The sequence below is a fragment of the Neofelis nebulosa genome, chromosome 5, assembly GCF_028018385.1.
Source record: "Neofelis nebulosa isolate mNeoNeb1 chromosome 5, mNeoNeb1.pri, whole genome shotgun sequence".
Taxonomy (NCBI): Eukaryota; Metazoa; Chordata; class Mammalia; order Carnivora; family Felidae; genus Neofelis; species Neofelis nebulosa.
The window spans coordinates 84,352,960-84,378,569 of record NC_080786.1 but is presented as its reverse complement, the minus strand read 5'-3'; the positions used below and the strand labels follow the sequence as shown (position 1 = coordinate 84,378,569).

Below are 25,610 nucleotides of genomic sequence, written 5' to 3'. Positions count from 1 at the left end.
GAAATCAGTAAGATCTTAACCTTTTTTTCCCCAAGAATATCAAGGATGCCTTATCAGGACTTGCTAATAACACCCAAGACTGCAAATAGTGGGTTCAATTATTCTTTTTCCACTGGTAAAATTTGGGTAAGATCACCACACATTTGTCTCTTGTTACTACTGGGAACTCACTGTCCTGTTGTTCCAGACCAAACCCTGACTTTCTGCTAGCAGGTACAAAAGAGATCAGAGATGGATCTAGTAGAGTAAGACATCTCCCTCAACAGGAGGATGTTGATGTACAAAGGACCCAGCCTAGAAAGCACACAAAGGTGGCCTCCTGGTTGGAGGGGGTTTCACAGCCTTCCTTATCTTTGGTACTTCTACCAACACAAACAGGACCCTGGCCACACCTTCTTCTTGTAAAATCCCATGTTGCAGGAACAAAAATGAATGCAACTGATGTCAGACTTCATCCAGATGGTCACAACATTTTTGACCTGCTTTCCTTTTTCTTTTCAGGAGACAAACAGCCTTTCAAATTACCAGTTTCTGTTCCAGGATCTGGCCATCACAACTCTTATTGGTGTAACAAGTAAGACATTTTTGAAACTTTCTTGGCTCTTCCAGAAGGGCTGGTCCACTAGGAGGGACACCAGTTGCAGCCTCAGGGATATGGGACTTACGCCCAAAGGTCTATTCAGAGAGGGAAAGAGGAAATAAGAGCCCCATTTGTGAGTCTTGGATTGAAATAAAAGTATTAGCCATGGAAAAGCTGGCTAGTTATTTTTCTGTTTTCCACAAAATACGGGGCTTCCATAATGGTCACTAAACTTATTTATCTATTTATTTGATTGTTTATATTTTGGGATAATTTATTGCTTTTCATTTTTTTAAAATATAATTTATTGTCAATTTGGGTAACATACAGTGTGTGCAATGTGCTCTTGGTTTTGGGGTAGATTCCTGTGGTTCATTGCTTACATACAACACCCAGTGCTCATCCCAGCAAGTACCCTCCTCAATGCCCATCACCCATTTTCCCCTCTGTCCACCACTCCTTCCCCCCACTACCCTCAGTTTGTTCTCTGTATTTAAGAGTCTCTTGTGGTTTGCCTCCCTTCTTCTCTGTTTGTAACTATCGTTTCCCCCTTCCCTTCTCCCATGGTCTTCTTGTTCAGTTTCTCAAGTGCACTTTGAAAATCAGGAATGATGTCTTCAGTATGCTTTCAGGTGTAATTATAGTTAATATATGCCCAGTTTATAGAGGCTGGATAGCTTTTATGCTTTAGATCTTTTTTTTTTTTTTTTTAGTTTATTTATTTGCTTTGAGAGAGAGAGAGAGAGCAAGTAGGGAAGGAACAGAGAGGGAGAGAGAGGATCCCAAGCAGGCTCCATGCTGTCAGTGCTGACAGGGCTCGATCTCATGAACTGTGAGATCATGACCTGAGTTGAAATCTAGAGTTGGACACTTAATCGACTGAGCCATCCCGGTGCCCATGTTTTAGATCTTTAAATCCTAGCCTTTGGGGATTTTGAATGAAGATTAAAGATAATCTTGCCATTAGGCCACTCCCATTTCCACCTCTTGATTAACATGAATTGTCTTCCCAATTTCCCTGCTGTAGGCTTTCACCCCAACCCATCCACTCCCCACCATCCACCATATTCCCTGCTTTCCTCTCTGTTACATATAAATGCCAACAGCTCCACTTATACGTTTAATCCTACCTCTTCCTACCTTCTTGGGGATTTTGTTTCTGTTATAATCTCCTTCTTCACTGTCATCAACTTTTCTCTGGTCTGCTGGATCAGCATATAAATATATTTTCTTATCTTCTACCAGATCTGGTATTCAACAAAATTATTAGCTATTTCTTGAGTGCCTAATTTGTACTACTTACCATAATAGGCACTTAGAACACATCAGTGAAAGGGAAAAAAATTCCCTTTCCTTGCATTCTGGTAAAACAACCTGGTTGTTCAAAGACCTGGAGCCATCCTTGGTTTCTCTTTTCTTTATCCTTCACATCCCTTTGGATGGAGCTCCTGTTGGCTCTGCTTTCCGAAGCTCTGTACCCCCTGACACAGAGCCGTGTCACCTCCCTTGCGGATTCCCACAACAGCCTCACAACTCATCTTGCTTCCCCTCCTCCCCATTTACCTTTCAAAGAGCAGTAAAAGTGTTAATTTTGAAAGGTAAATTTTATTGCCACCTACTTGCTTAAAATGCTCTAGCCCCTGCCTGCTTCTGCTTCACTTACAACCACATTGTTACATTCTTATCCCAGGTACCAGGGTCTTCTTGTCACTTGAGCGTTGTCAAGCTTGTGATCACCACAGTACCTTTGTTTTTGCTCTTTGCTTTGCCTAAAACACTCTCCCTTTCCATCTTTATATGGCTTTGGTTTTCTCTTATTCAGATCTTAGCTCAAATGTCACCACCTCAGGAAGTTCACTTTAAGTAGTCACCAAGCCAATTTTTCTCTATCACACAATTGTGCTCTATTTTTTTTTTTAGTTCCTAAGTTTTATTCAAGAATTCATACAAAATGTTCCAGATAAATGAGTTTTAATCCGCCTCTTCCTCCTCTTTCTCATCCTGGTTAATCCGGAAGTAACACAGTTTGTAACTCTCTTTGCTGTTAGCAACTACTCGCAATGAATCACAGGGATTATTCTTCAGATATATTTTTTAGGTTTATTTCTTTATTTTGAGAGGTGGGGGGAGAGAGAGAGAGAGAGAGCATGCACAAGTGGGGAAGAGGCGGAGAGAGAGGGAGAGAGAAACAATCCCAAGCAGGCTCCACACCGTCAGTGCAGAGCCCCATGTGGGGCTCAAACCCAGGAACCATGAGATCATGGCCTGAGCCTAAGCTGGATGCTTAACCAACTGAGCCACTCAGGTGCCCCCTTCAAATATTTTTTTGATGAGTTATTTCGAACACCATTTGGAAAAAAGCACCTCAGAAGTTACTGTAATCTTGTTTTTGTTCCTTTCAGTGGTTAGAGCCCCTCCAACTGAGATTCCCAGATTTTCCATTCATTTTGATTCTCTCTTGAACAAACTGCTCAAAATTGGCAGCCTCCATGATTCCCTCTTCTACAGGGTGGGTGCAGTCAAGGGCAAACTTCATAACTTGCTGCTTCTTCTCCCTTTTTCTTTTCTTTTTTTTTTTTTTTTTTTTTTTGCCCCTTTCACCAGAAACTTTTTCATGGGCACCATGGTGGCAGTGGAGGCAGAAAGCACAATTGTGCTCTATTTGTGTGTGTGTGTGTGGGGGGGTGCCCTTCACAATCTGAAGTTATGCTTTTATCTGTGTTTTTATTTGCGTCTTCCTGCCTCCCCTGTCCCAGAGTGTGTGTGTTGTGAGAACAGCACCTTGTCTATCTTGACTACTGCTGTGTTCCCTGTAATTCTGACAGTGTCAGGTGTATCCAAGGGGCTCAAATCTCTGGAAAGAACACCCTTGGCCAGTCCATACTGTTAACAGAATTCTTCTTATGAAGCCAAGCCTATCTCTATGTAACTTGCACCCATCCCAGCTCTGCGATTTAGGGTGGCAAAGAGCCATCTATGTTTTCTCCCTAGATCAGTCTTTCTTCCACATTTTTCAAAACAGCCCTCATTTCAGCTCTAATTGTTCTCTGTTTAGTAACAAGCATCTCCAGGTTTTCCTCTATATTTTGATAAATAACTTGATTATTTTTTGTTCTTATGGTTACTAATATATATTCATTATAAAACAAAGATGGAAAGCATTGCAAGATATAACAAAGGAAAAAAATCCATCTTTATTCTACCATTCAGAACTAATGAATTAAAGCATTCTGTATGTATATAAATGAAGAAATTTGAATTATGTTCTCTATATAGTTGTGTGTACATTTTCTTCATTTAACTTTGTCATAAATTTCCATGTCATTAAATATTTTAATTATTTTTTATTGTGGTAAAATATACATAACATAAAATGTGCCATTTTGACCATTTTTAAACATATAGTTCAGGGGCATTAATTACATTCACAGTTTTGTGCAATCATTGCCACTCTTTACTTCCAAAATTTTTACATTTCCCCAAACAGAAACTCTGTACTCATTAAGTAATAGCTCTCAGTTGTTCTGTCAGTGCAGAGCCCAATGTGGGGCTTGAAACCATGAACTGCAAGATCATGACCTGTGCCCAAGTTGGATGCTTAACCGACTGAGCCACCCAGGTGCCCCTACAGCCTTTTATATTTGCTCAAATAGTTACTTTTTAAAAATATTTTTAGTTTTTATTTTTATTTATTTTTGAGAGAGAGAGAGAGAGAAAGAGAAACAAAGCACGAGTGAAGGAGGGCCAGAGAGAGGGAGACACAGAATCTAAAGCAGGTTCCAGGCTCTGAGCTGTCAGCACAGATGGTGAACTCACAGACTGTGAGATCATGATCTGAGCCAAAGTCAGATGCTTAACCAACTGAACTACCCAGGCGCCACTCAAATAGTTACTTTTACTGGACAAAAGAAAGAATGTCAATGAAGAGGTAGAAATTATAAAAAAGATTCTTTAGAAAGAATTTCTTTTGGCTCCTTTTCATATATTCTGTCTTTTTATTGACATTTTCATTTTGTTCATACATTGTTTCCTAATTTCTTTGAGCATATTTGAAAGAGTTGTTTTCGGGGCGCCTGGGTGGCTCAGTCAGTCGAGCGTCCGACTTTGGCTCAGGTCACGATCTCATGGTTCGTGGGTTCGAGCCCCGTGTCGGGCTCTGTGCTGACAGCTCAGAACCTGGAGCCCACTTCGGATTCTGTGTCTCCCCCTCTCTCTGCCCCTCCCCTGCTCATGCTCTGATTCTCTCTGTCTCAAAAATAAATAGAAACATTAAAAAAAAGAGAGTTGTTTTATAAAATTTTTTTAACATTTATTTATTATTGAGAGACAGAAACAGAGCATGAGCATGGGAGGGGCAGAGAGAGGGGGAGACACAGAATCCGAAACAGGCTCCAGGCTCTGAGCTGTCAACACAGAGCCCGACGTGGGGCTCGAACTCACAAACCACGAGATCATGACCTGAGCTGAAGTCGGATGCTTTACTGACTGAGCTACCAGGCGCCCCTGAAACAGTTGTTTTAAAGTCTTTGTCTAACATATCATATGACTTCACTCATATGAGGACTTTAAGATACAAAACAGATGGACATAAGGGAAGGGTAGCAAAAATAATATAAAAACAGGGAGGGGGACAAAACATAAGAGACTCTTAAATATGGAGAACAGAGGGTTACAGGAGGGGTTATGGGAGGGGGGATGGGCTAAATGGGTAAGGGGCATTGAGGAATCTACTCCTGAAATCATTGTTGCACTATATGCTAACTAACTTGGATGTAAATTTAAAAAATAAATTTAAAAAAAAGCTGGGATTTGGAGAAAAATAATCAAAGTCTTTGTCTAGTAAGTCCAATGTCTGGGTGTCCTCAGAGGTTATTTCTGTCAACTTATTTTGTTCTGCTGAATATTATAATGTCGTAACTCTGGAAATCCAGATAACTCTGGAAATCCCCCTTCCCCAGGACTTGATGGCTTTTGTTCTGCTAGTTTTTGAAGGCTGTCATAGTCCATTTGTTTGGTGACTTTCCTAAACTATTTTTTGCAAAGACTGTATCAGTTGCCATGTATGGTCAATGAAATCTCTGTTCCTTTAGCTTTTGTTTAGCTAGTGTTTTTGACAGAGATTTTCTTGACTTCCATGAGTGCCAAACCATGAACAAAGAACAACCTCTCCCAGTCTTTGCAGATTTGTTCTGTGCTGGGGCCCTTCAACACTCAGCCAGGCTTGTGCTGAGTGCAAAGATCATCCAGAGCTCAAAACTGAGGGGCTGTTCCAGTCTTTCCTGAGTGGGTAACTTGCCTTAGGTGTGTGCATGGTTTTCTATAGTCCCCAAAATACACATATGTTTTTGAAAGCCGTAATTTTCCAAAGAAACATTCTTTAGCTTTTCTTTATCGTAGCTATTATTTTATGTCTCAACTGCCATCTTTTGCCCCAGGTGACTGTGGGTAGTTGGTGAGCCTTACAGTTGTTTTCAAGCAGTGGATGCTGCTGCCCTGAGTTCAGTCTTGCATTAGGTGAAACAGAGATGAGTGCCTTGCACCAGTCCTTCAGGTACCCCCAGACAGGTTAGAATGGACATACCCAGTGGATGCAGTTTGCTCTTCCTCTCTGTGACCACAGACCAGAGTCCTCCACTGGGAGGGCCAATGACTGACTTTGAAATTGCCACTGAGCTGAGGAGGGGTAGGGCAATGGCAAGTACAGATGTCACAAAGCTTTCCTACCATTTTTAAGTTGCCTTTTTCTTGATTCAGCATTTGTTTGACTGCTGTAAACCTTTGTTGTTCATAGTTCTGAAAAAGTTAGTTTTGATAGTTTCTGCTTGTTTTTCAATGTTTCTGTGGAAGGATGGGACCTTAGGGCTGTCTGCTCTGCCATTTTTTCCGATGTCACTTCTCATTTTGTCATTGAATATTTTTTTAAGTTTATTTAATTTATTTTACTTATGTTTATTTATCTGAGAATGAGAGAGTGAGCAGGGGAGGGACAGAGAGAGAACAAATCCCAAGCAAGCTCCACGCCGTCAGTGCAGAGACCAAGGCGGGGCTCGAACTCACGAACCACGAGATCATGACCTGACCCGAAATCAAGAGTCAGATGCCTAACCAACTGAGTCACCCAGGTGTCCCATTGTCACTGAATATTTTAAAGCATTGCTTCTTAGTGACTGCCTGTTGTTTCATTACGTAGATGTACCATAGTTTACTGTAAGTGATGCACTAAAGAACATCTTTCTACATCTCTGATATTTTTAGCCTAAGACAAATTTCCAGAAATGGAATAACCATGTCAAATGTTATGAACATTTTCCGGTGTTTTCATATTTATTGCCAAATTGCCCTGCAGAAGGTTTGTGTCAGTGTACGTTTCCAGAAGCAGTGTATAAGAGTGTACATTATCATCATGCCCTCACCTATAATTTGATGGGCTTTGCCTATTTAATAGGCAAAACTGAACCACAATTTCTTTATCCATTCATCAGTTGATGGACATTTAGGCTTTTCCCACAATTTGGCTATTGTTGAGAGTGCCGTGGCAATGAGAAAGAATGAAATATGGCCCTTTGTCGCAACGTGGATGGAACTGGAGAGTGTGATGCTAAGTGAAATAAGCCATACAGAGAAAGACAGATACCATATGCTTTCACTCTCATGTGGATCCTGAGAAACTTAACAGAAACCCATGGGGGAGGGGAAGGAAAAAAAAAAGAGGTTAGAGTGGGAGAGAGCCAAAGTATAAGAGACTCTTAAAAACTGAGAACAAACTGAGGGTTGATGGGGGGTGGGAGGGAGGGGAGGGTAGGTGATGGGCATTAAAGAGTGCATCTTTTGGGATGAGCACTGGGTGTTGTATGGAAACCAATTTGACAATAAATTTCATATATTAAAAAAAATAGCCAAAACTGAAAGCATTTCATGATTGTTTTTGTCTTCTCCCTGAAGAATTGCTCCTATGACTTGAGTTTGAAGCCATTCATTGTATTTTGTTCCCTCAAAACCCTGATGTACTCCAGTTTGTCAGTTTCCTTGGCTGTGTGGGCCCAAGAAGTTACACCGTTCTTCTGATGAAGAATACAGTATTTTCCTTCTCTCACAAACATAACACTTGAATTTATTTTGTAGTGAATTTGAATGGTGCCTACCCCAAGCTGGTGCCCTTCAGGCCTGCAGGACGGCTGATCTCCCCACCTCTGCTGCTCTCTGTGATTCTCAACCTTCTTCTCAGCTTAGCCATGCACATTGCGGGCTTCATTCTGGTTCAGAGGCAGCCTTGGTATTCCATGGAGATGCACAGGTACTATCACAACTCTGATTCCAGCTTCTCACATCCTAATTTCCATCAAACATGGTCTGGCCCTTATGACAAGAAGTAAAGGGTTCTTCATTCTTCTGGAGGCGTTGGCTTTCTTTCAAGTCCCTTGGGGAATTTTCCAGTGATCTTCTCTCCTCTGTAGCACAGTTTGAGGATATTATCCATTGGCACTTACTTTTGCCTGTCTTGTGTGATAATGATCCATGACCTTCTTTTACACCTAGGGTGACCATGCGTTATAATTTGCCCAGACATCCCCAGTTTGAGCCTGATATCCCAGTGAAATTTTTTAAATTAATTAATCCTTGAAGTATATTTGGCATACAATGTTACATCAATAACAAGTTATCAATTCGACCATTCTATACATCATTCCTTGCTTACCATGATATGTGGTGCCCATCTGTCACCATATATTAATATGCTATTTTTGATTACAGCTCCTATGCTGTAATTTGCATCCTCATAACATTCATTTTATAACTGGAAGTTTGGACCTCTGAATCCCCTTTATCTATTTTTCCCACCCCTTCCACGCATGTCTCCTCTGGCAACTACCGGTTTTGCTGATGATACTAGTCTTTTCCTTTCACATTCAAATATGCTCCTGTTGGATGATAAATTATATGGTCACCCTATTTATCAATATTCAGAGATTTTAAGCCACAAGAGGAAAAACTCATGGCTTACTCATCTTTTTCCCACATAACCTTACTACACATGAAGGGTACCCAAATTATTGAATAAATAACTTGTCTATCTAACTATCTATCTACCTATCATATATCTATCTTTTATCTATTCATCTATCCAAAATATAGATCTATCTGTGTTGGTTTCTTTCCCCTTATTTTTCAGTATATTCTTTCCCAAAGTGTAGGTAATTACAAAAGCACTGAGGGCATGGAATCCTGTAGATACCAGTGCTCCATAAAGACCTGTCATCTTCGTTCATTACCTTTTTTATTTCCTTTTTAGTGCCTGCACAGTGCAAAATGAAAGCATCTCAAAGTTAACCATTTCTCCCACTGCTCCAGAAAAAATTGGAAGTAATGGTGCCTTCACAAGCTTCGAAAACACGACCATATGGTTCTTGGGAACAATCAACTGTATCATCGTGGCTCTTATTTTCTCTAAAGGAAAACCATTTAGGCAGCCCATATATAAAAATTGTGAGTAGCGTTGTACCAGATCAGAGGTGAGGGGTCATCAGAAGGAACAGACATGCCCAGGTCACTCGGGGAGCAGCAGCGGAGTTGATGCTTATCTGGAGCCTTTGACTTTATACTCCAGGGCTCTATAAACACATTTGGCAGCCTCATTCTTAGCTCCTTTCCTCAAAGCTGCATTAAATTCTAGGGCTTCTTCCTCTACCTCTTTCCTTCACCAGAAGTTTGTCTCCAGGTGTCCTTTCATGGCACCACTGTAAATTGGGACGAGGCATTTATTTCCTCACGTGTCAGTACTTGTCGGAATTCATCTGGGAGGAGGTGGAGAGAGAGAAGTGTCACAACACTCAGTTGGAACATGTCTCCTGCCATGAAGACAATGGTTAAGATGGCATTGTGTGGTTGGCAGCCTGGGAGGGGGTCCAGCCTGAAGAAACCTGGCTATAGTAATTGTGGAGGCTCTTGGCCAAAGTACATGCTACCTCCTTACATTCTGGACTGGAGTGCGGTGTGTGTTAGGAGAAGTGGGTGACCTGGTTACCCTGTGGAACATTCATTTGTATACATCCCTACCTCTCAAATTGGGAACATTTAATTAATTAATTAATTATTTAGTTAATTATTTTTACCTTTACTTATTTATTTCGACAGAGAGAGAGGGAGAGAGAGCATGAGCACTGGAGGAGCAGAGAGAGCAAGAGAGAGAATCCCAAGCAGGCTCCATGCTGTCAGTGCAGAACCTGATGTGGGGCTCGAACCCATGAACTATGAAATGGTGATCTGAGGCGAAATCAAGAGTTGGATGCTTTAACAACTGAGCCACCCAGGCACCCCTAATTGGGAAAATTTAGAAGCATAAGTTGAAGGATCAATGTCCTCATAAGAATTAGTTTATTTAGAGAAAATTATTTTGCCTTTCTCCTTCTTGGGATGAGAAAGCAGTCAAATGCTTACCTCTACATTACTGCAATTTAAATATTTGTTTATTTACAGCCCTCTTTTTTTTCCAGAATAGAATTTGAAACAGGGGATTTGAATTAAAAAGACTTGGGTACTTAACTGTCTTGAAGGCATTTTTTGAAAATATATTAGGTCAAAATTGCTCTCTCTATATTTCCCACTTTTATTAATTGAAACTTACAACATGCATGTGAAAATTTCCATCTGCTTCAAGGACATGCATAGAAATTGTGGAGGTGAGACCCATTGCATAGAAATGAGTACTTTCCATTTATTATGCTGTGTTTGGATGTAGGAATCAAGTAAGCTTAATCAGTGTTCATCTAGAATATGTCTGTCAATAGATGTGAAACTCCGTATATACTCCAATTTCTCTAAATGATAGCTTGTGTTCTTATTTCCTCAGATATATTTGTCCTTGTGCTGGTCATACAGCTGGGTGTGTGTCTCTTCATTCTATTTGCTGATATTCCAGAATTATATAGGCGTTTGGATGTAAGTCTTATCTCTGGGCTATGATGATGGTTTACTGTTATATAATACCCTGACTGCAAGAAGCAGGTCACGGTGGCAATTGACATGGACTCGTGACACTGATTATCCTTTTGGAATAGTCGAGTTAAAAAAGAATACTACATTTATTTGTATTTTTTTTAAATTTAAGCCAGCCAGGAAATAAGATTCTGTCTAGTCTTGATTTCAAATATTTCAGAAGCATTGGCCATTTTTCTTTTAAAAGATCCCTGTAAGAATGGAAAAATCTATATACATACACTGTTTCAAGCGTAAGAAAATTTTTTCCCCTAAGCCCTTCTGTTTTGAAGCTGTTGAAAACAGTTTGCCTATAACACTTTTTCTGTTAATTCTCAAATCTGTACTTACATCTTTAAAAAAAAATCTCTATAAAGACGTGTTTGTATGTTCATACTTAATGTCTGCAAAACTTGTTTGCAAAGAGCCATAACTTACCTCATGAACTCTCTTACAGTGTGTAATTTTGAGGCAAATGTCAAAATCTATGAGACAATTTTTACATATACAAGCTAGGGGAAATGTGCATTTCAATTCCTTTAACCTATACTTTTGAATTAGTTTATTATTACCAAATGTCCTTTAGACCAATAAATAGAATACAGAAGAGATGGTAAAAGGGAATGGACTTTTTTTACTTAGTGCTACGTGAGCCTGCCTGCCCACCTCTCCAACTCAAAGACACGTGTCATGAAGGCCAAGGTCCTATCTTATTCAGTTTCATATTACCAGTGCCTAACATAACCCATGGCACATAAGGGCAGTAAATGACTGATCCTTGTAGATCAGGTTCCTAAATGGAGATGAGCACTGGAAGCTCACAGTTCATTGCAAACCAGCAAAACCTTCACAAACCCTTCTTGACACGTGACATACAAACTCATGTCTACATTCGGTTTTCCTTGTGATAATTGTATCGCTGTGGTTAACAGCGTAATTGCCACTATTGTTAAATATGTTCATGAATTCGAGTAAGCAGTCATGGAGATAGTCTTTGGCTGCTAGACTTCTAAGTGAGTTAAAACTTCTTAATCCTGCAGAAGTTAGGGTTAAGATATGTTGGGTTTAGTCACACTCTTTAAGAAGAAAGAGTCTTACAGAGAGGCTGATTCCTCTGGTACAACAAAATAGGAAGCCTATTTAGTTTTGGGGGGACCTGTGTGGGGTCACTGCCAACATGACTGCCAAGGAGTCTGCAGAGAATTATTGCTCGCCCTAAAAATAATTATTTTTCTTCTTATTACATAAAATTGTGGGTACATTCTAGAAAATGTGAATATGCAGGCAGAGAAAATTATAACAGTATTCACTCTATCCTTCCATCTTTGAAACTTTGTATATTATAAAAGTGCATTGACTGATTTATGCAGTTTACTTTAAATGGAATCATGCTGTTTTGTAACCTAGTTATTGCTCATTTTAAAAAATTGCATTTTTTAAAAAATAGAGATACATTCACAAAGTTTAATATTCAAAAGTTAAAAAGTTCTGTCCTCTCATCCTTTTTCCCCTGCTACCAGGTCTCCTCTCTGGAGGCTACTGATGACGACACTTTATTTTATACACATATTTTATACATATGCCTACACACACACACAGACACGCACACACACACATATATATATTTCCTTTTTTAAATTGTTTTAAATGTTTATTCATTTTTTGATAGAGACAGAGCGTGAGTGGGGGAGGGGCAGAGAAAGAGGGAAACACAGAATCCGAAGCAGGCTCCAGGCTCTGAACTGACAGACATAGCCTGATGCAAGGCTCGAACTCATGGACCGTGAGATCATGACCTGAGCCGAAGTCGGATGCCCAACCGACTGAGCCATCCAGGCGCCCCATATACATATTTCTTATATGTGTATTCTGCCACATTCTTACACAAATAGCAGACTATTAAATTTTTCCAGGTCTTCTGAGCTGAAGATGGCAAAATGAGATGAGACGTGTGAGCAAGCTATGGAGGAAATGCCTGTAGGGGCAAAAAGACGAGGAAGCCCAAAGAGAAGGGGAGGGTGGCACCTTATGATGTAGGTCTGACCCCCATGAAGGAGCGACAGAAGGAGGGCCAGAGGGTAGGGTTTCAGACTGCAGTGCAGTTCTAAGAAAGCCCAGCCACAGTTGCCCATCACAGGTCTCTAGTATCTCATAAGAATGAGTGTGATTAGAAGACCTGCCATCCTCAGGTCTTCTATGAGCCACTCATGAGGAGCAACTCATGAGGAGTGTGGGCTCAGGGTAGATGTGGTGGGAGATTCCAAGGGTAGCACTGGAGCACCTGCTACTTACTCTCCTGGCAGGAGACCCTCATGGGGCATGCCCATGGCTGCCCCGACCACACACGGTTCCGCACCACGATCTTTCATGTTACAGTGTATTTTGGTAATTGTCCCACGACAGTACATAGAGCTTCCTCATTCCTCTTTTTACGTTAATATATTGTTTCAATATACATATATGTACCATAATTTATACGCAGCCCCCGTTGATAGACATTTAGGTTGCTTCCAATGTTTTGCTATTCCAAACAAAGCTGCAATAAAATAACTTTATACATATACCATTTCAGGCATGTACAAGTCTGTCTCTAGGATAAACTCCCAGAAATGGTTTTCCACTTTTAATTTTAATGGCATTGCCCTCCATAGAGTTGTACCAGTTTATAATCCCCCCAGTGTAGAAGGCAGTATATGAGACAGTGCCGGGTACAGCAGTGTGCACTTGGTTTCATTTCATCCATCCATCCACTCATTTATCTAGCCAGACATCTATTCCCATCCAGCTCCACTTGCCCCACTGGTGAGTACCCTTGTCATGGCACCATCTGTACAGCCGTGCACACAGCCCTGAGGGTAAAGCCGTGGCTCGGGGCTGCAAAGCAGGGCTCAGCTGAGGGGAGATGTGGCACCAGAGAGACAAGGGCAACACTGCCCCTGTCACATTCGACTTGTGTACCATCAGAGCCTCCTGGGAATAGAGCCACATTCCTGTATTCCCTCATAAAAGCGAGCAACGCAAGCAAACAAAAACACTTTTATCAAATTTGTCAAATTTTGATCGAATTGATTTGGGGAAATTGAGAAATTACAGGGGCACCAAAAAATAAAAAGGAGAAGAAAGAAAGATAAAAGAATAAAAGCAGCAATCATAGTTTCCGTTATTATGTGTGTGCCTCTAATATGCACACATGTAATGTCTACATGTAAGCATGTCTATTACCCATGTGATTTATAACCTATGAAAATGTACACTGTGAACATGTGAACAGCTTTCTGACATTTATTTGTCTTCAAACTAACAGTGATTCTCCATCTCCCACCAGCTTCTCTGTACTCCTCTTCTGTGGAGGGTTTACATCACAATTATGCTCAGCTCCAACTTCATTGTGTCCCTTGTGGTGGAGGTAAGTGCCCTCCGGCTTCTGATCACTGTGGGTAGGGATGGACGGGGCATTCTTTGGGAGTCTGAAAAAAGGAACAGCCTTAGAGGATAAGAGTCAGCAGTCCAAGAGGCTCCCTGCCCTGGTGACATGAGCAATGGTGCTTTCCTCTAGTGAGCTCCAAACAAGGTGTTAATTTTCTCATCGACATGGTGGACCTGGAGAGAATGGGATTATGATGTCTAAGGACCTGTTCGTTTCTAAAATCCACAAGTAGAGAACTGACTCAATTCGTTTTTTTGAAATTACGTATGACTCACATACTACAAAATTCGCCTTCTTAAAAAGTGTGCAGCTCACTGAGTTGTGCAACCATCACCACTAATTCCAGAACATTCTCATCACCCCAGAAGAAATCCTGTACCCATTAGCAGTCGTTCCTCATTCCCCCTTCCCCCTTCTTCACCCCTTGGCAACCACTAATTTACTTTCGGTCTCCACGCATTTACCTATCAGGACATTTCACATAAAGGGAATCATAGAATACGTGGCCTTTTATGTCTGGATTCTTTCACTTAACAACGTCTATTTCTTTTACTTTACACATGGGAAATAAGATTCATAGTGAGCTTTTCTTAGATTTGATTCTTCATCTCCCATTTACTCCATTTCCTCAGTGAAATGAGTTTGTGGTCTCCTTTCTTTGGCTATGTGGTTCACTCTCCTCCTTCAGCGCTGTTATTTAGACCAAATCTTCATTCTTCAAAGCCTCCTGGAGAACAGGGGTCACCGTTAGAAAAGACATCTGTGTCAAAGGGGAGGTGAGCATCAGATTCCATCTGTCCCCAGTCTGGGTGGCAATGTTTCCAGTGGCAAACACAGCCTTATGCCAGTGAGGGGAGAATCCCTGGAACCTGACTTCTCTGCAGCACCTTCCTTAACAGGCACGGTAAAAACCACACAGGAGCCAGTGGCAGAAAAGAACATAGAATTAAGGTACTAGAGCCTCTCTCTGTGTGCATATCCAGGACTTCTCAAACTTGAGTGGGCATCAGAGTCACCTGGAGGGTTTATTAAAACCCAGGTGCCCAGCCCTTCCCCTAGCATTTCCGATTCAAAGGTCTAGAATAGGCACAAGTGTTTGTCAGGTGATTCTGATACTGCTGGTGGAGGGACCACACTGTGAAGTACCGTGCTAACCCATATGGTCTCCAAAGCCACCAAATTAATAAGAGAGGGTCCCATGAGTGTCCTCATACCCAGCTGCAGAAGGATGAACCTTGCCCTTTAAAGGATAATCTTATGTTCGTACCTTGTCCCTGTCAGTGATCACATTATTTCCTCTGCCTGGTATAGCTTCCCCCAATATCTCCTTATGGGAATGCTATTCCATCCTCTATGGCACAGCAGTAGTAGTATCGTCTTCATGAATCTTTCCCAAAGCCTGGATGGGTGAGTCAAGTAACAGTGGTTTAAACAGTCAAGATATTTATTGTCTCACTTAACCGGAAGATTCGAGGTAAGTGGCCATAGAGTTGGTTCAGCAACTCAGTGGTGTCATTGGGGATCATCAATCTTTCTCTCTTCTGCCTCCCCATCTTTAGATACGGGCCTTTCATATTTGCATGTATTGCTTATGGTGTCCAGATAGCTTCCGCATAGCTGAGCATTACCTGTGTTTTGATGCAGGAAAAAAAAATGGAAGGAGAGGCACCAGCAAGCTTTTCTTCCCTTAAGTATGAACCTTTTATAAGGAAACAAAGTCATTTTCTATAGCCACCCTGCAGACTTCCTCTTATGCCTCACTGGTCAGAACTGTGTCTTATTGTCATCCTGAGGAGAAAAGGATTCTGGGAAAGTGGATCTATGCCAAACATTAGACAGATTTGCTAAGATTGTGTGTGAGTTTTTTCCTCTTAGGTGGGCAGGAAAAAGTTGGGAGGATTGTGCTATAGGTAATCGAGCAACAAAGTCTCCCATAATCCTCTAGCAGGAAGCCATTCGAATGTCACTATGTTTGCAGTTAAAAGAAAGCATAAGCCAGAAGTAGTTCACCTGGGTTAGAATCCTTTCTTGCCGCCTGACTCTGGGCAGCCCTTGCAACTCCACTTCTCTATGTCTCCGTTTTCTCATCTGAAATGCCGTGATAATAAGGGTACCTAACCTTACAGGGTTACTGTGAGCATGAAAGTTGAACACAGAAAAGCATGTAGTAAATGTTTGATAAATATAAACTATTATCATTATGTTATCTCTTGTGATACTTAGCATTTCTTAGTTTGTATCTATCAGTCATGCAGGCTTTCATTTCATTCACTCCACAAACATTTGTTGACCCTGTGCCATGACCTAGGGTGCAATTCGAGGCAGATCCTGATGATGGAGGGGTGCTGCTCACAGTCTACAGCAAGTGTGTAGATTGTGTAAACGGCACTGGCAAGAACTCATCTCAGTATCTACAGTGTCTAAAAGCCTGCTTTATTCTAATAGAAACTGGGTAAAGCTTTGTTCAATTATTAAGTGTTAAGAAGTGACGCTGCTTGCCTCCAGCAGATGGAGAGGATAATTTGACACTCACGAAAGATTAAGTTTCTCCTTTGTTTCTCGAGTCCACTGAGAAATGGAGACCGGTGTAGATGTTCAGTGGGGTTCCCAGCAGCTTTCACACCGAGAAATGATGCTGTGGGGTCCTAGCTCTCACCCCCAGGCTCCTGCATGGCAGTCTTCACTTATTCGAAGTTACCTTCTGCTGTCAGTAGGCATTCAGGAACAAACCAAAGCCATTTGAGTCTGTGGTTGAAGGAAGTTGTAATGGAGAATTACAGACACTAAGATTTCATGCCCTATGAGGTGAGCAGAGTAGGTAAAGACCGCAGGCTATCACGGATGCAGCAAGATGTTTTCCTCACATAGCTCTAGGTATATCTGACAGGAGATACTAAAGATTGGTGGCCAGCTGGTGACAAAGATGGTCCAGAGAGGTTTCAAGGGACAGGCATGGGGGATGGCTGGCCTCCTGTTGCACAGTTCTAAATATTTCCTGGTCTGCTGAGAGGACTAAGACTATCCCTAATTTTAGAGCAGTTTTGATTGGGATCTTATCCTCACCTTGCTTTCTCATGATCTAACCTCCAACTGAAAGGCATAGGAGCTAATCTGGATAGCTTTAATCCTTCTCGTTTTTATTACTTATGTGTTTGTGTATATATGTGTGTGTGTGTATGTATGTATGTATGTGTGAATTATTTTAGTAGCCAATCTGAAGAGCTTGTGTGGTGAAGTTTTTGTTTGTTTTATGTTTTTTGTTTTGTTTTGTTTTGTTTTACAAATCATATTTCTTCAAGGGTTTCCTTTTGTTTCTAGTTCTACATTTAATTTATAATGTAGAGTGACAGAACGGGTTACTTCTCGGTCCTTCAGTTTCCCAATCCAGACCAGCAAGGTGAGACAGGCCATTATATTTCTAGAATTGTGATAACACTCGAGGCATGTCTTATAGCACTAAAGTCTCTCTGTTGTGTGTCTGTATGTGTGTTTGGTTTTGTTTCATTTTGTTTGTTTGTTTTTTTGTTTAAAACCTGATAAGATATCCTAGAGGTAAGTTAGACTTTAAGACCAGTAATTGGATACCTATGATCCTGCCCTATTCCAGCTCGATGGAGAACTACCGTTCTCTTTTTAATTAAGAAGGACGAAACAAAAAACAAAAAAACAACTTGCTGTGGGAAAGTAATAATTTGTGGGGCTGAGTACAAAATGAAAAAGTAGAATAACAAGTCTGGCTAGGTGAGCCCTGAAGTTTACAAGATGCTTTTGAGATGGCTGGGTGGGTCTTTAACAGCCTGCTAACAGATGATCCATTTTTTGAGACAGAAAGATTCAGACTAGCTGTTCTCTATTATTTCCATTGGCAATGGGACTCCAATATCAAAGATGGGTGGAATTTAGGAAAACTACTACCCTGACAAAGGTCCTTGTGGAATCCCATAGAATTGATTCTTCCAGTCTAGCAAAGATACCACTGATAGACACCAAAATGAGTTCTCATTCTGTGGGACAGCAGGCTTCTCATATTTTTTGTTTTTCTCAAGATAACTTCTAAGATGGTTAACTTTTATGACTTACGATAAAAATGAAAAAATAACACAATAACCTCTTATACACTCTGAATTATGTTATAACTTGAGATCTGTTTGAGGCTCAGTCTAACTCATGAAATAAAATGGCAGTCCAAAATGTTTCCAAAGAGACATATCTTCTGTAATCTGCATTGTAGTGAAATACTTGTGGATGAAAGAGGCCACAGTGAATAGGGCCACAGTACATAGCTTATTGTCTTATTTATTTATTTAAAAAAAATTTTTTGATGTTTATTTATTGTTCAAGGAGAGGGAGACAGAGCATGAGGGAGGAGGGGCAGAGAAAGACAGAGACAAATAATCTGAAGCAAGCTCCAGGCTTTGAGCTGTCAGCACAGAGCTCAAACCCATAAACCACGCGATCATGACCTGAGCCAAAGTAGGAGGCTTAACTGACTAAGCCACCCAGATGCCCCCATAGCTATTTGTTAAATAAATAATTCATAAAGGTGGTAAAGGGAGGCATCTATACCATGCCCTGCCCTACATTGTAAGGAGAGTTACACAAAGAAGGAATTATTATTTCTAATCACTGAAGCTCAGATAAGGTAACTGATTTGCCCATAATAGATGTCAGAGCTGGAACTTGAATCCAGATCTGTCCAGGTGTAAGACTGTGGCCCACATTCCAATTTATTGACCTGTATTCGGGACTATGCAGTCGTATGGCAGGGCACACCAAAGCCACATCTTTCTATAGGGTTATTCCATGGGGTGTGGTAGGGAGTGGACTGCAGAATTTGAATGATTTTAAATTTAATTTATATATGAGATTCAAAAGGAATTTCACCCTCGAGGCAGACTACTTCAACCTATGTTTCCAGATTCTTAAAACTGGGAACTCTCTCTTTTCCCAGAAGAGCTCCTTGAGTGGAAAAGCTTGAGAGGCTGAGACCTATCTCATGAAACCACATTGGATTTGTTCGTACAGGCCTCAAGTTTTTTGTCAAGCTGGATCTAAGCAGCTAATGTGGTAGCTCCTCTGTAGGGTCTATGGAGGACCATAGCCAACCTCTGGTTGTAAAGAATAACTCTCTTTATTTTGCAGGAGGCCATTATTGAAAACCGAGCCCTGTGGACAACATTCAAAAGGTGTTTTGGCTATCAATCAAAAAGCCAGTATCGGATATGGCAGAGGGCCTTGGCAGATGACCCCAGCTGGCCCCCGCTAAACCAAACGTCCTACTCTGACATGCCAGAGTGTGGCAGCGGGGTGTCTTACAGCAATCCGGTGTTTGAGAGCAATGAGGAACAACTCTGAAGCCAGAGTGATCTCTAAGGTGATAAACCATAGAAACAATGACAAAAGGGACCAGTTTCAGTAATTTTCAAACAATGGGACTCTTACAAAATCAGCTGGAGTTTTTGGAATAAAAAAACCTATCCAATCACGGTCACAAACTCAAGTTTACCTGATAAGATACTTTCTACAGAGCAGAACACTGCCCCCAGAAGAGTGCCTTCCTCTTGATTCTGAAAGTATTGATGGTGTTGGTGAATCAAGAGTGAGCTAACGATGGCAATCAGCCCAGAGACTGGGAGGCTAAAGGACAAGGAGAATATATACTCTCTTTTCTTAGGTAACATTTTTTAAATGAATTGAAAATAGCACTATGTGTAACCATAGAACTGTAACATGTGAAGGATCACCTTTGAATTCTTATTTTATTGATGGAAAAACAAGTGCATGAGAGCCATTATACCAGTCTTCACTGTCTGGTTTCCTTTCCTGCATAATACTTTCAGAGTTGAGACATTTTCTTCTGCTTCTGGCCTTCCCCTACATATTTGGAAGGATGGGCTAAGCTCATGCTTCAGTAACAAACAAGTCCCTTGTCTCGGTGACTTAACACACAAGAGCTTCTTTCGTGGTCCAGGTGACTCTGTAGACTAGCTCTCCTCAGTGGTGACTGCTTCAATCTGTCGGCTCCACCGGCTGAAAACAAGTACTCCACGTTCACTATGATGGGAAAGGAAGAGACTGGAGAAGGCACAAAGGCTTTTCACTGCCTCACCCAAAAAGTGGAACGCCTCTCTTCCACTACTCACATCTCATTAATCAAGGGTTTGGCAAAGGAGCTGGGAAGTACAGTCTCCTGTGTTTAGGGCTGGTTTCATGGGCACATGACCTGTGCAGTCACCTGGGGCCCCATGCTTAGAAGGGCCCCACATTTGGTTTAATGCTTTGCTGCTGCCATCTCGAAATTCTTAATTTTTGATGCTCTTTGATACATGCTACTTTAGTTTCTCTCCCAGGAACCCAAGCTGGACCAACTACATAATTTGTGGGGCTGAGGACAAAATGGAAATTATTTTTGAGAAAAATTAGTCTTGTACCACAACATTATATGTTATCAATTGATGTAAGTGCAATCTACACATTTCTTAAGTTTGAAAAGGCTTCAATTTTCAGGAAACAGAAATTGCCCTTATTTTATCACTATTACAATTTTGTTATCTCGGATTCATTTAGCATAGAAAACATCCAGATTTCTGTTAGCTCAGCAGACAACTATGAGTTTTAGGAAAACATCCACAGATAGTATTTTAAAGCAAAAGCAAAATTTTCATTACAAACCTCAAATCCTAGGTGAAGGTTCTGGACGGGGGAGTGTCCCAAGCTGGCTTTTCTCCTTATCAATAGCCTCTGCAAGCATTCCCTTCCCTGGCTGAATTCTGGAGCATGGCTGGAGGCTCTGTGGCTGCAGATAATTCTGGAAACACAGTGTTTCTCAGCCATGAAAGTATCTTGTTGCTTCTGGTTTTAAAATAGGGTGTGAAGAATCATGTAAATAGGCTGCAGAATCATTGTCTTCCTTGGTACAGAAAGAAATGTTTCCTTTTACAAAGTTAGCCACAGCAGAGATATGGTAGCTCTGAATGTCTTTTTCTAAAACTCGTAGTTTTCTCATTTTTCAACATGGCAGGCTGGAGATGGTCTACAACCTAGTCCTGGGCAAGGGCATTCCCACCTAGAAGATCCCCTTACCAGGTGCTGTCACCTCTCTTGTCTCATTTGCATTGCATGATTCACTCAGACTCAGGCAAGGAAGGGCTTATCATCCACTTTTACACGTGAGGAAACTGAGATTCAGAGTAAGGAGAGCAGACCCAGGCCTCAGACACAGATCTCCTGAGCAAACCTTCTGTTGTTTCCAAATACCTCCTAATTACAAAGCTCCAGCAGGGCTGGGTGTTTGGGGTGATCTCACAGTAAAACAAAGAATAGGTTTCTTATTCGCCAGGTGGAAGGAAGCAACCTTTTGCTAATACCAGGCCCTAATGTTCAAATGAATGCCAGGCACCCTGCCAAGCTTGGGCTAGAGGCAGGTTAAAAAAAAAAACAAAACTAAAACCCATGAGTGTCTGTCTGTCTTTCTGAGACTCTGAGTTGCTCTTACCTTGGTCCTAAGTTCCATCCTCAGTGATTCAACAAGACTGGCAGGAAAACAGAGAGGGAAGACTCCATTTCCTCACCAGCCAAACAACCCTAAAATCTTTGTCAAAAGAGACTTATTCTGAAAACTGTACTTGAAGTTAACTGTAACTGAGAGGTAGTGAGAAAATGCTTTACTTGAAAAAATGGGGTTGGGGGGGTATTGTCAAGGGATGTGAGAGTTGTTTTCAAATACTTGAAGGGTTCCTGTGGGAGAGAAGGCTCCCACCTGTGCCTGGTGGCACGCTCAGTGTGTAAAGGGCACAGTGGGAATGGCTTCAGGCTGACACGAAGACCACTGCCCCAACAGCTCAAAAAGCAGTGGAAGCTGGTGACCCATGAGGTGTGTGCCCCATGACATTGGCAGTACAAGGGGATATTCAGAGACCAATTAGAGGTGGAAGTCAACTATCTGATGGAATTCAATTACCTGCCAGATCCTTTTCAGACTTGATATGCACATGTCTCAATCTTATGCTGTGATGTGAACCATTTACTGTCACTGCCCACATAGAATATCAGGCTGCCTATTGTGGGGAGACAGGCTGGGGAGGACAGATTTATAGCCCTGTGAGGTCCCACAGTCAAATGGGCTTGACTGCTCTGTACCTTGGAAGGTGGCTTTGGTTGGGGATAAGATTCTAGAAAACAGGTACCCACTGATGGGTCCTGACCACCAAACTGACAGCTGGGACATACTTCTGATGTGTGTGTTTTCATAGAAAGAGCTGCTTGAAAAAAATCAGTAAAGAAAATGTGGGAGAACGTGCCAAACCTGAGGTCAGAGTACCTGCGCCTGATATGCGTGTCTGACCAGGACTTGGAGGAGAAAAGGACACAGTCATCTGATCCACATCATTTAAAAGGTCCCCTGTATGTTCGCTCCAAGGTACACAGCTCTGACCCACAGAGAGGAACTCTGGCTCTGGGTTCTTCTCACTAAACGTGTAATGATCTGAGAATGGAAATATGTCCGTGCCATCTGCATCCTCTGAGCTCACAGAAGGGTGCGTGTGCACACTTGCAGATGCAATGGCTAGAAAAGCAAGTATTTATTCAGAGTCCTGTATTTAGTTTATGCTGCAATAAGTCATTCTGTGCAAAAGAGGCAAGCACAATCTGTAATTCTGGTGTTATAAAATCAACCTTTTTCCTTTTCTGCAGTGGGGTCTTTCACTGTGGCTAATACTCCAGGAATGTGGAATCAAAATCACACCTTTACAAAGTTTTAGACATTTCCTAATGCTGTAGACACCATTATTCCCCGCTTGGTAACAGGGCACTACCGTCTACAAAAACTTTTGCACTCATTCTCTTGTTTAAGCCTCATGACAATCTAAAGAGGAAGGCAGGGCAAGAATTACTATCCTCCTTCTTTTGATGAGGTACCAGACCCTCCAAAAGTCTCAGTAACTTGTACAAGGGCATGTAGGAGCTGGAGCTGCGTTCAGATGCAGGACTTCTGCCAATGAGTTCTCTGCTCTGTCACTCTCCCATGTTTCTCCTGGATGAAAGGTTTGTAGCATTGAAGAACAAGAAGGCAATCAAGGCAAGGTAACCATCCAGTGGACTGCCGTGACAAGTGTAATTGCTTCCAAAAAGAGATTTTAGTTCTCTTGAATTTGATCATCAGTCACAGAAAGGTCAACTCCCATCGCTGAGGAGTAAAATCCAATAACCAGAGCCCTACAGCTTATTTTGTGGGAGCAGATATAGCTCTGGTTTGTGATTTAGGTCTCCAGAAGCAGAAACCTATATCTTTGCTTGAATTTTGCTTGGCCTCCACTTTGTCCAGCATTTTCGAGTCATATGGACTCTGTCTTGGCTTTAGGCTAACCTCCCTCACGCCAATTGGTAGCTCATTATTGCCAGCACTCGGTAATTCACTCACTCCAGGCATACAGGGACTTTCCCAACTCAATACCTTTGCTCATGCTGTTTTCTTTTTGGGGGCATCGATAATTCTTACTCTCATCCCCACACGCCCAAATCCCACCCATTCTCAAGACCCAGTTAGAATGCCACCTGGTCTGCAAGCCCGAAGGGAGATCTCTTCTGTCTACACACTGCTCGCAGTCCTCAAATGTCTCCTTTGTGTGACAGGCACCTCTTTTGATCATGCATTATGGTCCTGTGCCATTTTGAATTCCTCCAACTCCCACCCAACTCCACTTTAACTAGAGTGCACATTCTCTGAGGGTAGGGACCAAGCCTGATACTTCTCATCTGCCCACTCAGCACCCAGCACAGGGCAGTGGTTGGGGCTCGGCAAGCAGCTGTGACATGATTGAATAAAAAATGTAATCACTAGGACATTTTGTTGATTTATTTTTCCTCCTTTGTCTGTGAACATCTGCTTTCCATGCAGTACAAAGAAGCTGAACTAAAACAATAGGACTATGAATAAAAACACAAAGTGCAAAGTATAGTGATTCCAACATGGAAGCTTCATCAGTCCGGCTGCCCATTTACATGGCAGAGTGCGGAGGTATGCTGTGGAGTTAGATGGGTTAGGCATGTGTTGCAAAGACACTCTCAATGTGTAGGAGACCCAAGGAGTGAATGTGTGTGCAGGGACAAAAGCTCTCTCAGGGATATGCTCAACCCAAGGGGAGGGAAAACTGGGGCAGGGCACTTTGTTTAAAAACCAAGGAACAAGGTTTTGGAGGACAAGGGAAGTTTGAGTACGACTGGGTGTGTATTCTCTCTGTTCTCTGGCTTCACCCTAACTTTCAGAACTTTTGCAAGGACTTGGGAAGCTGTGATGGAGAGAGAGGGAGGGCAGCGAGGGAGAGAGAGAAAGAGAGGAAGAGCTAAACCGTCCTGTGTTCTGTGTGTCACAGTGCAATAAAAGGCGGGTGGAGAGAATCCTGACAGTGTTGTGGCTGTGGGAGCACAGATGCATGTTGCTAATGGCTGATCGTATCATGCACAGACACATAGGTAACAAGTAACATGGACAGTCTGAGCATGTCTCCAAATGGCTAAAGGAGATAGAAAGTGCCTGAAGGGGATGGAGAATGGACAAGTGACACAGAGTGGCCATGCGGTCACAGAAGTCTGGGGACCCTGGCAACCAATCTCAGGGTCAGACAAGGCCCACAGAAGCCTTGGGCAGGAGCAGAGATCATCTCAGAGTGGTGACCTGTGGTACCTAGAGCCAAGCCCGGTGGCAGGAGGGGAGAGCATGCTGTGAGTAGGAGCCCTACAAGCAGCATCACTTGCAGAGGGCTTCTGTGGAAATTCTCAGTGACTCAGGAGGGACTTCAGAGTGGTAGGCCATCTGGGATCCAGGTTGTTCCAGGTTTATGTAAGCAGAAAACATAACTTATAAAGATAGGAAAGATTCCTCCCCCCTAGGCGAATGCTTATTTAGTGGAAGTCCATACAGGAACATGTAGGAGGGATACACTCTGAGAAAGCTCCACAGAGCCCTAAAGCCACTCTGTCCCTGGCCTGCATACGGACAGAACAAAGCACAAGAGGAGGTGACTGCGCAACTGGCTGGATCCTGTGGTCTGAAAGCTGAGCCAATTCTGTCCTCACCTAACCCGAGGCTAGCCTTGAGAATTTGGTGAAATTGACAGTCTTAAGAATCAAGCCACCATCCATGACTAATTGGAAACCGGTTTGATTTGAGGCTAATTTTGTAGGTCTGGATCCTCCCTAAATGGATCCCAGAAACTGATTTGGTCTGCATGCCAAGAGTGGTAGTTGGGAAAGGCCAAATCTTTGTGTATCCACCCACAGCTCTGCCTAGCACAGTGGGGAAAGTTCACAAATGTCCCAGAGAAGAGTGGGGTGGCTCCAGCCAGCAGGAGTCTGGGCGTGCACCTGGGGCTGGGGTGAGGGCAGAGCTGGCTTTGTTGGCACAGCAGTCTTGCCAGCTGAAGTCATTGGCTCTTATTCAGAGCCCCATGTCTGACCCCATTACCAGTAACCACACAGTACACGGATAAAGAAAACCAACCTCAAATTTCCTTTTGGGCAATGGCATATGTCAGTTAAGAGTACGAGCTTAGGCATCACACCCTTCTGAACTCTAATCCAGACTTTCCTGATTTGCGACTTGAGCAAATTAGTCACTGTGTCTACATCTTG

General features: G+C 42.1%; 1 protein-coding gene and 1 pseudogene across 4 annotated transcripts in view; one reads left to right on the top strand and one right to left on the bottom strand.

Annotated features, from left to right (window-relative positions):
• LOC131512343 (probable cation-transporting ATPase 13A4) overlaps nt 1-23,935 on the top strand; it is a 155,598-nt gene extending 131,663 nt beyond the window's left edge. For all 4 annotated transcript variants that reach the window (XM_058730867.1, XM_058730868.1, XM_058730866.1 and 1 more), the window contains 6 exons: nt 502-574; nt 7,703-7,874; nt 8,871-9,064; nt 10,428-10,516; nt 13,878-13,958; nt 19,122-23,935. In XM_058730867.1, coding sequence (XP_058586850.1) covers nt 502-574; nt 7,703-7,874; nt 8,871-9,064; nt 10,428-10,516; nt 13,878-13,958; nt 19,122-19,334 — 822 coding nt within the window. In that variant the 3' untranslated portion in view covers nt 19,335-23,935. The remainder of the gene's footprint in view (nt 1-501; nt 575-7,702; nt 7,875-8,870; nt 9,065-10,427; nt 10,517-13,877; nt 13,959-19,121) is intronic.
• LOC131512345 (large ribosomal subunit protein eL22-like) lies at nt 2,552-3,205 on the bottom strand (annotated as a pseudogene).
• Nucleotides 23,936-25,610: the final 1,675 nt, after the last annotated feature.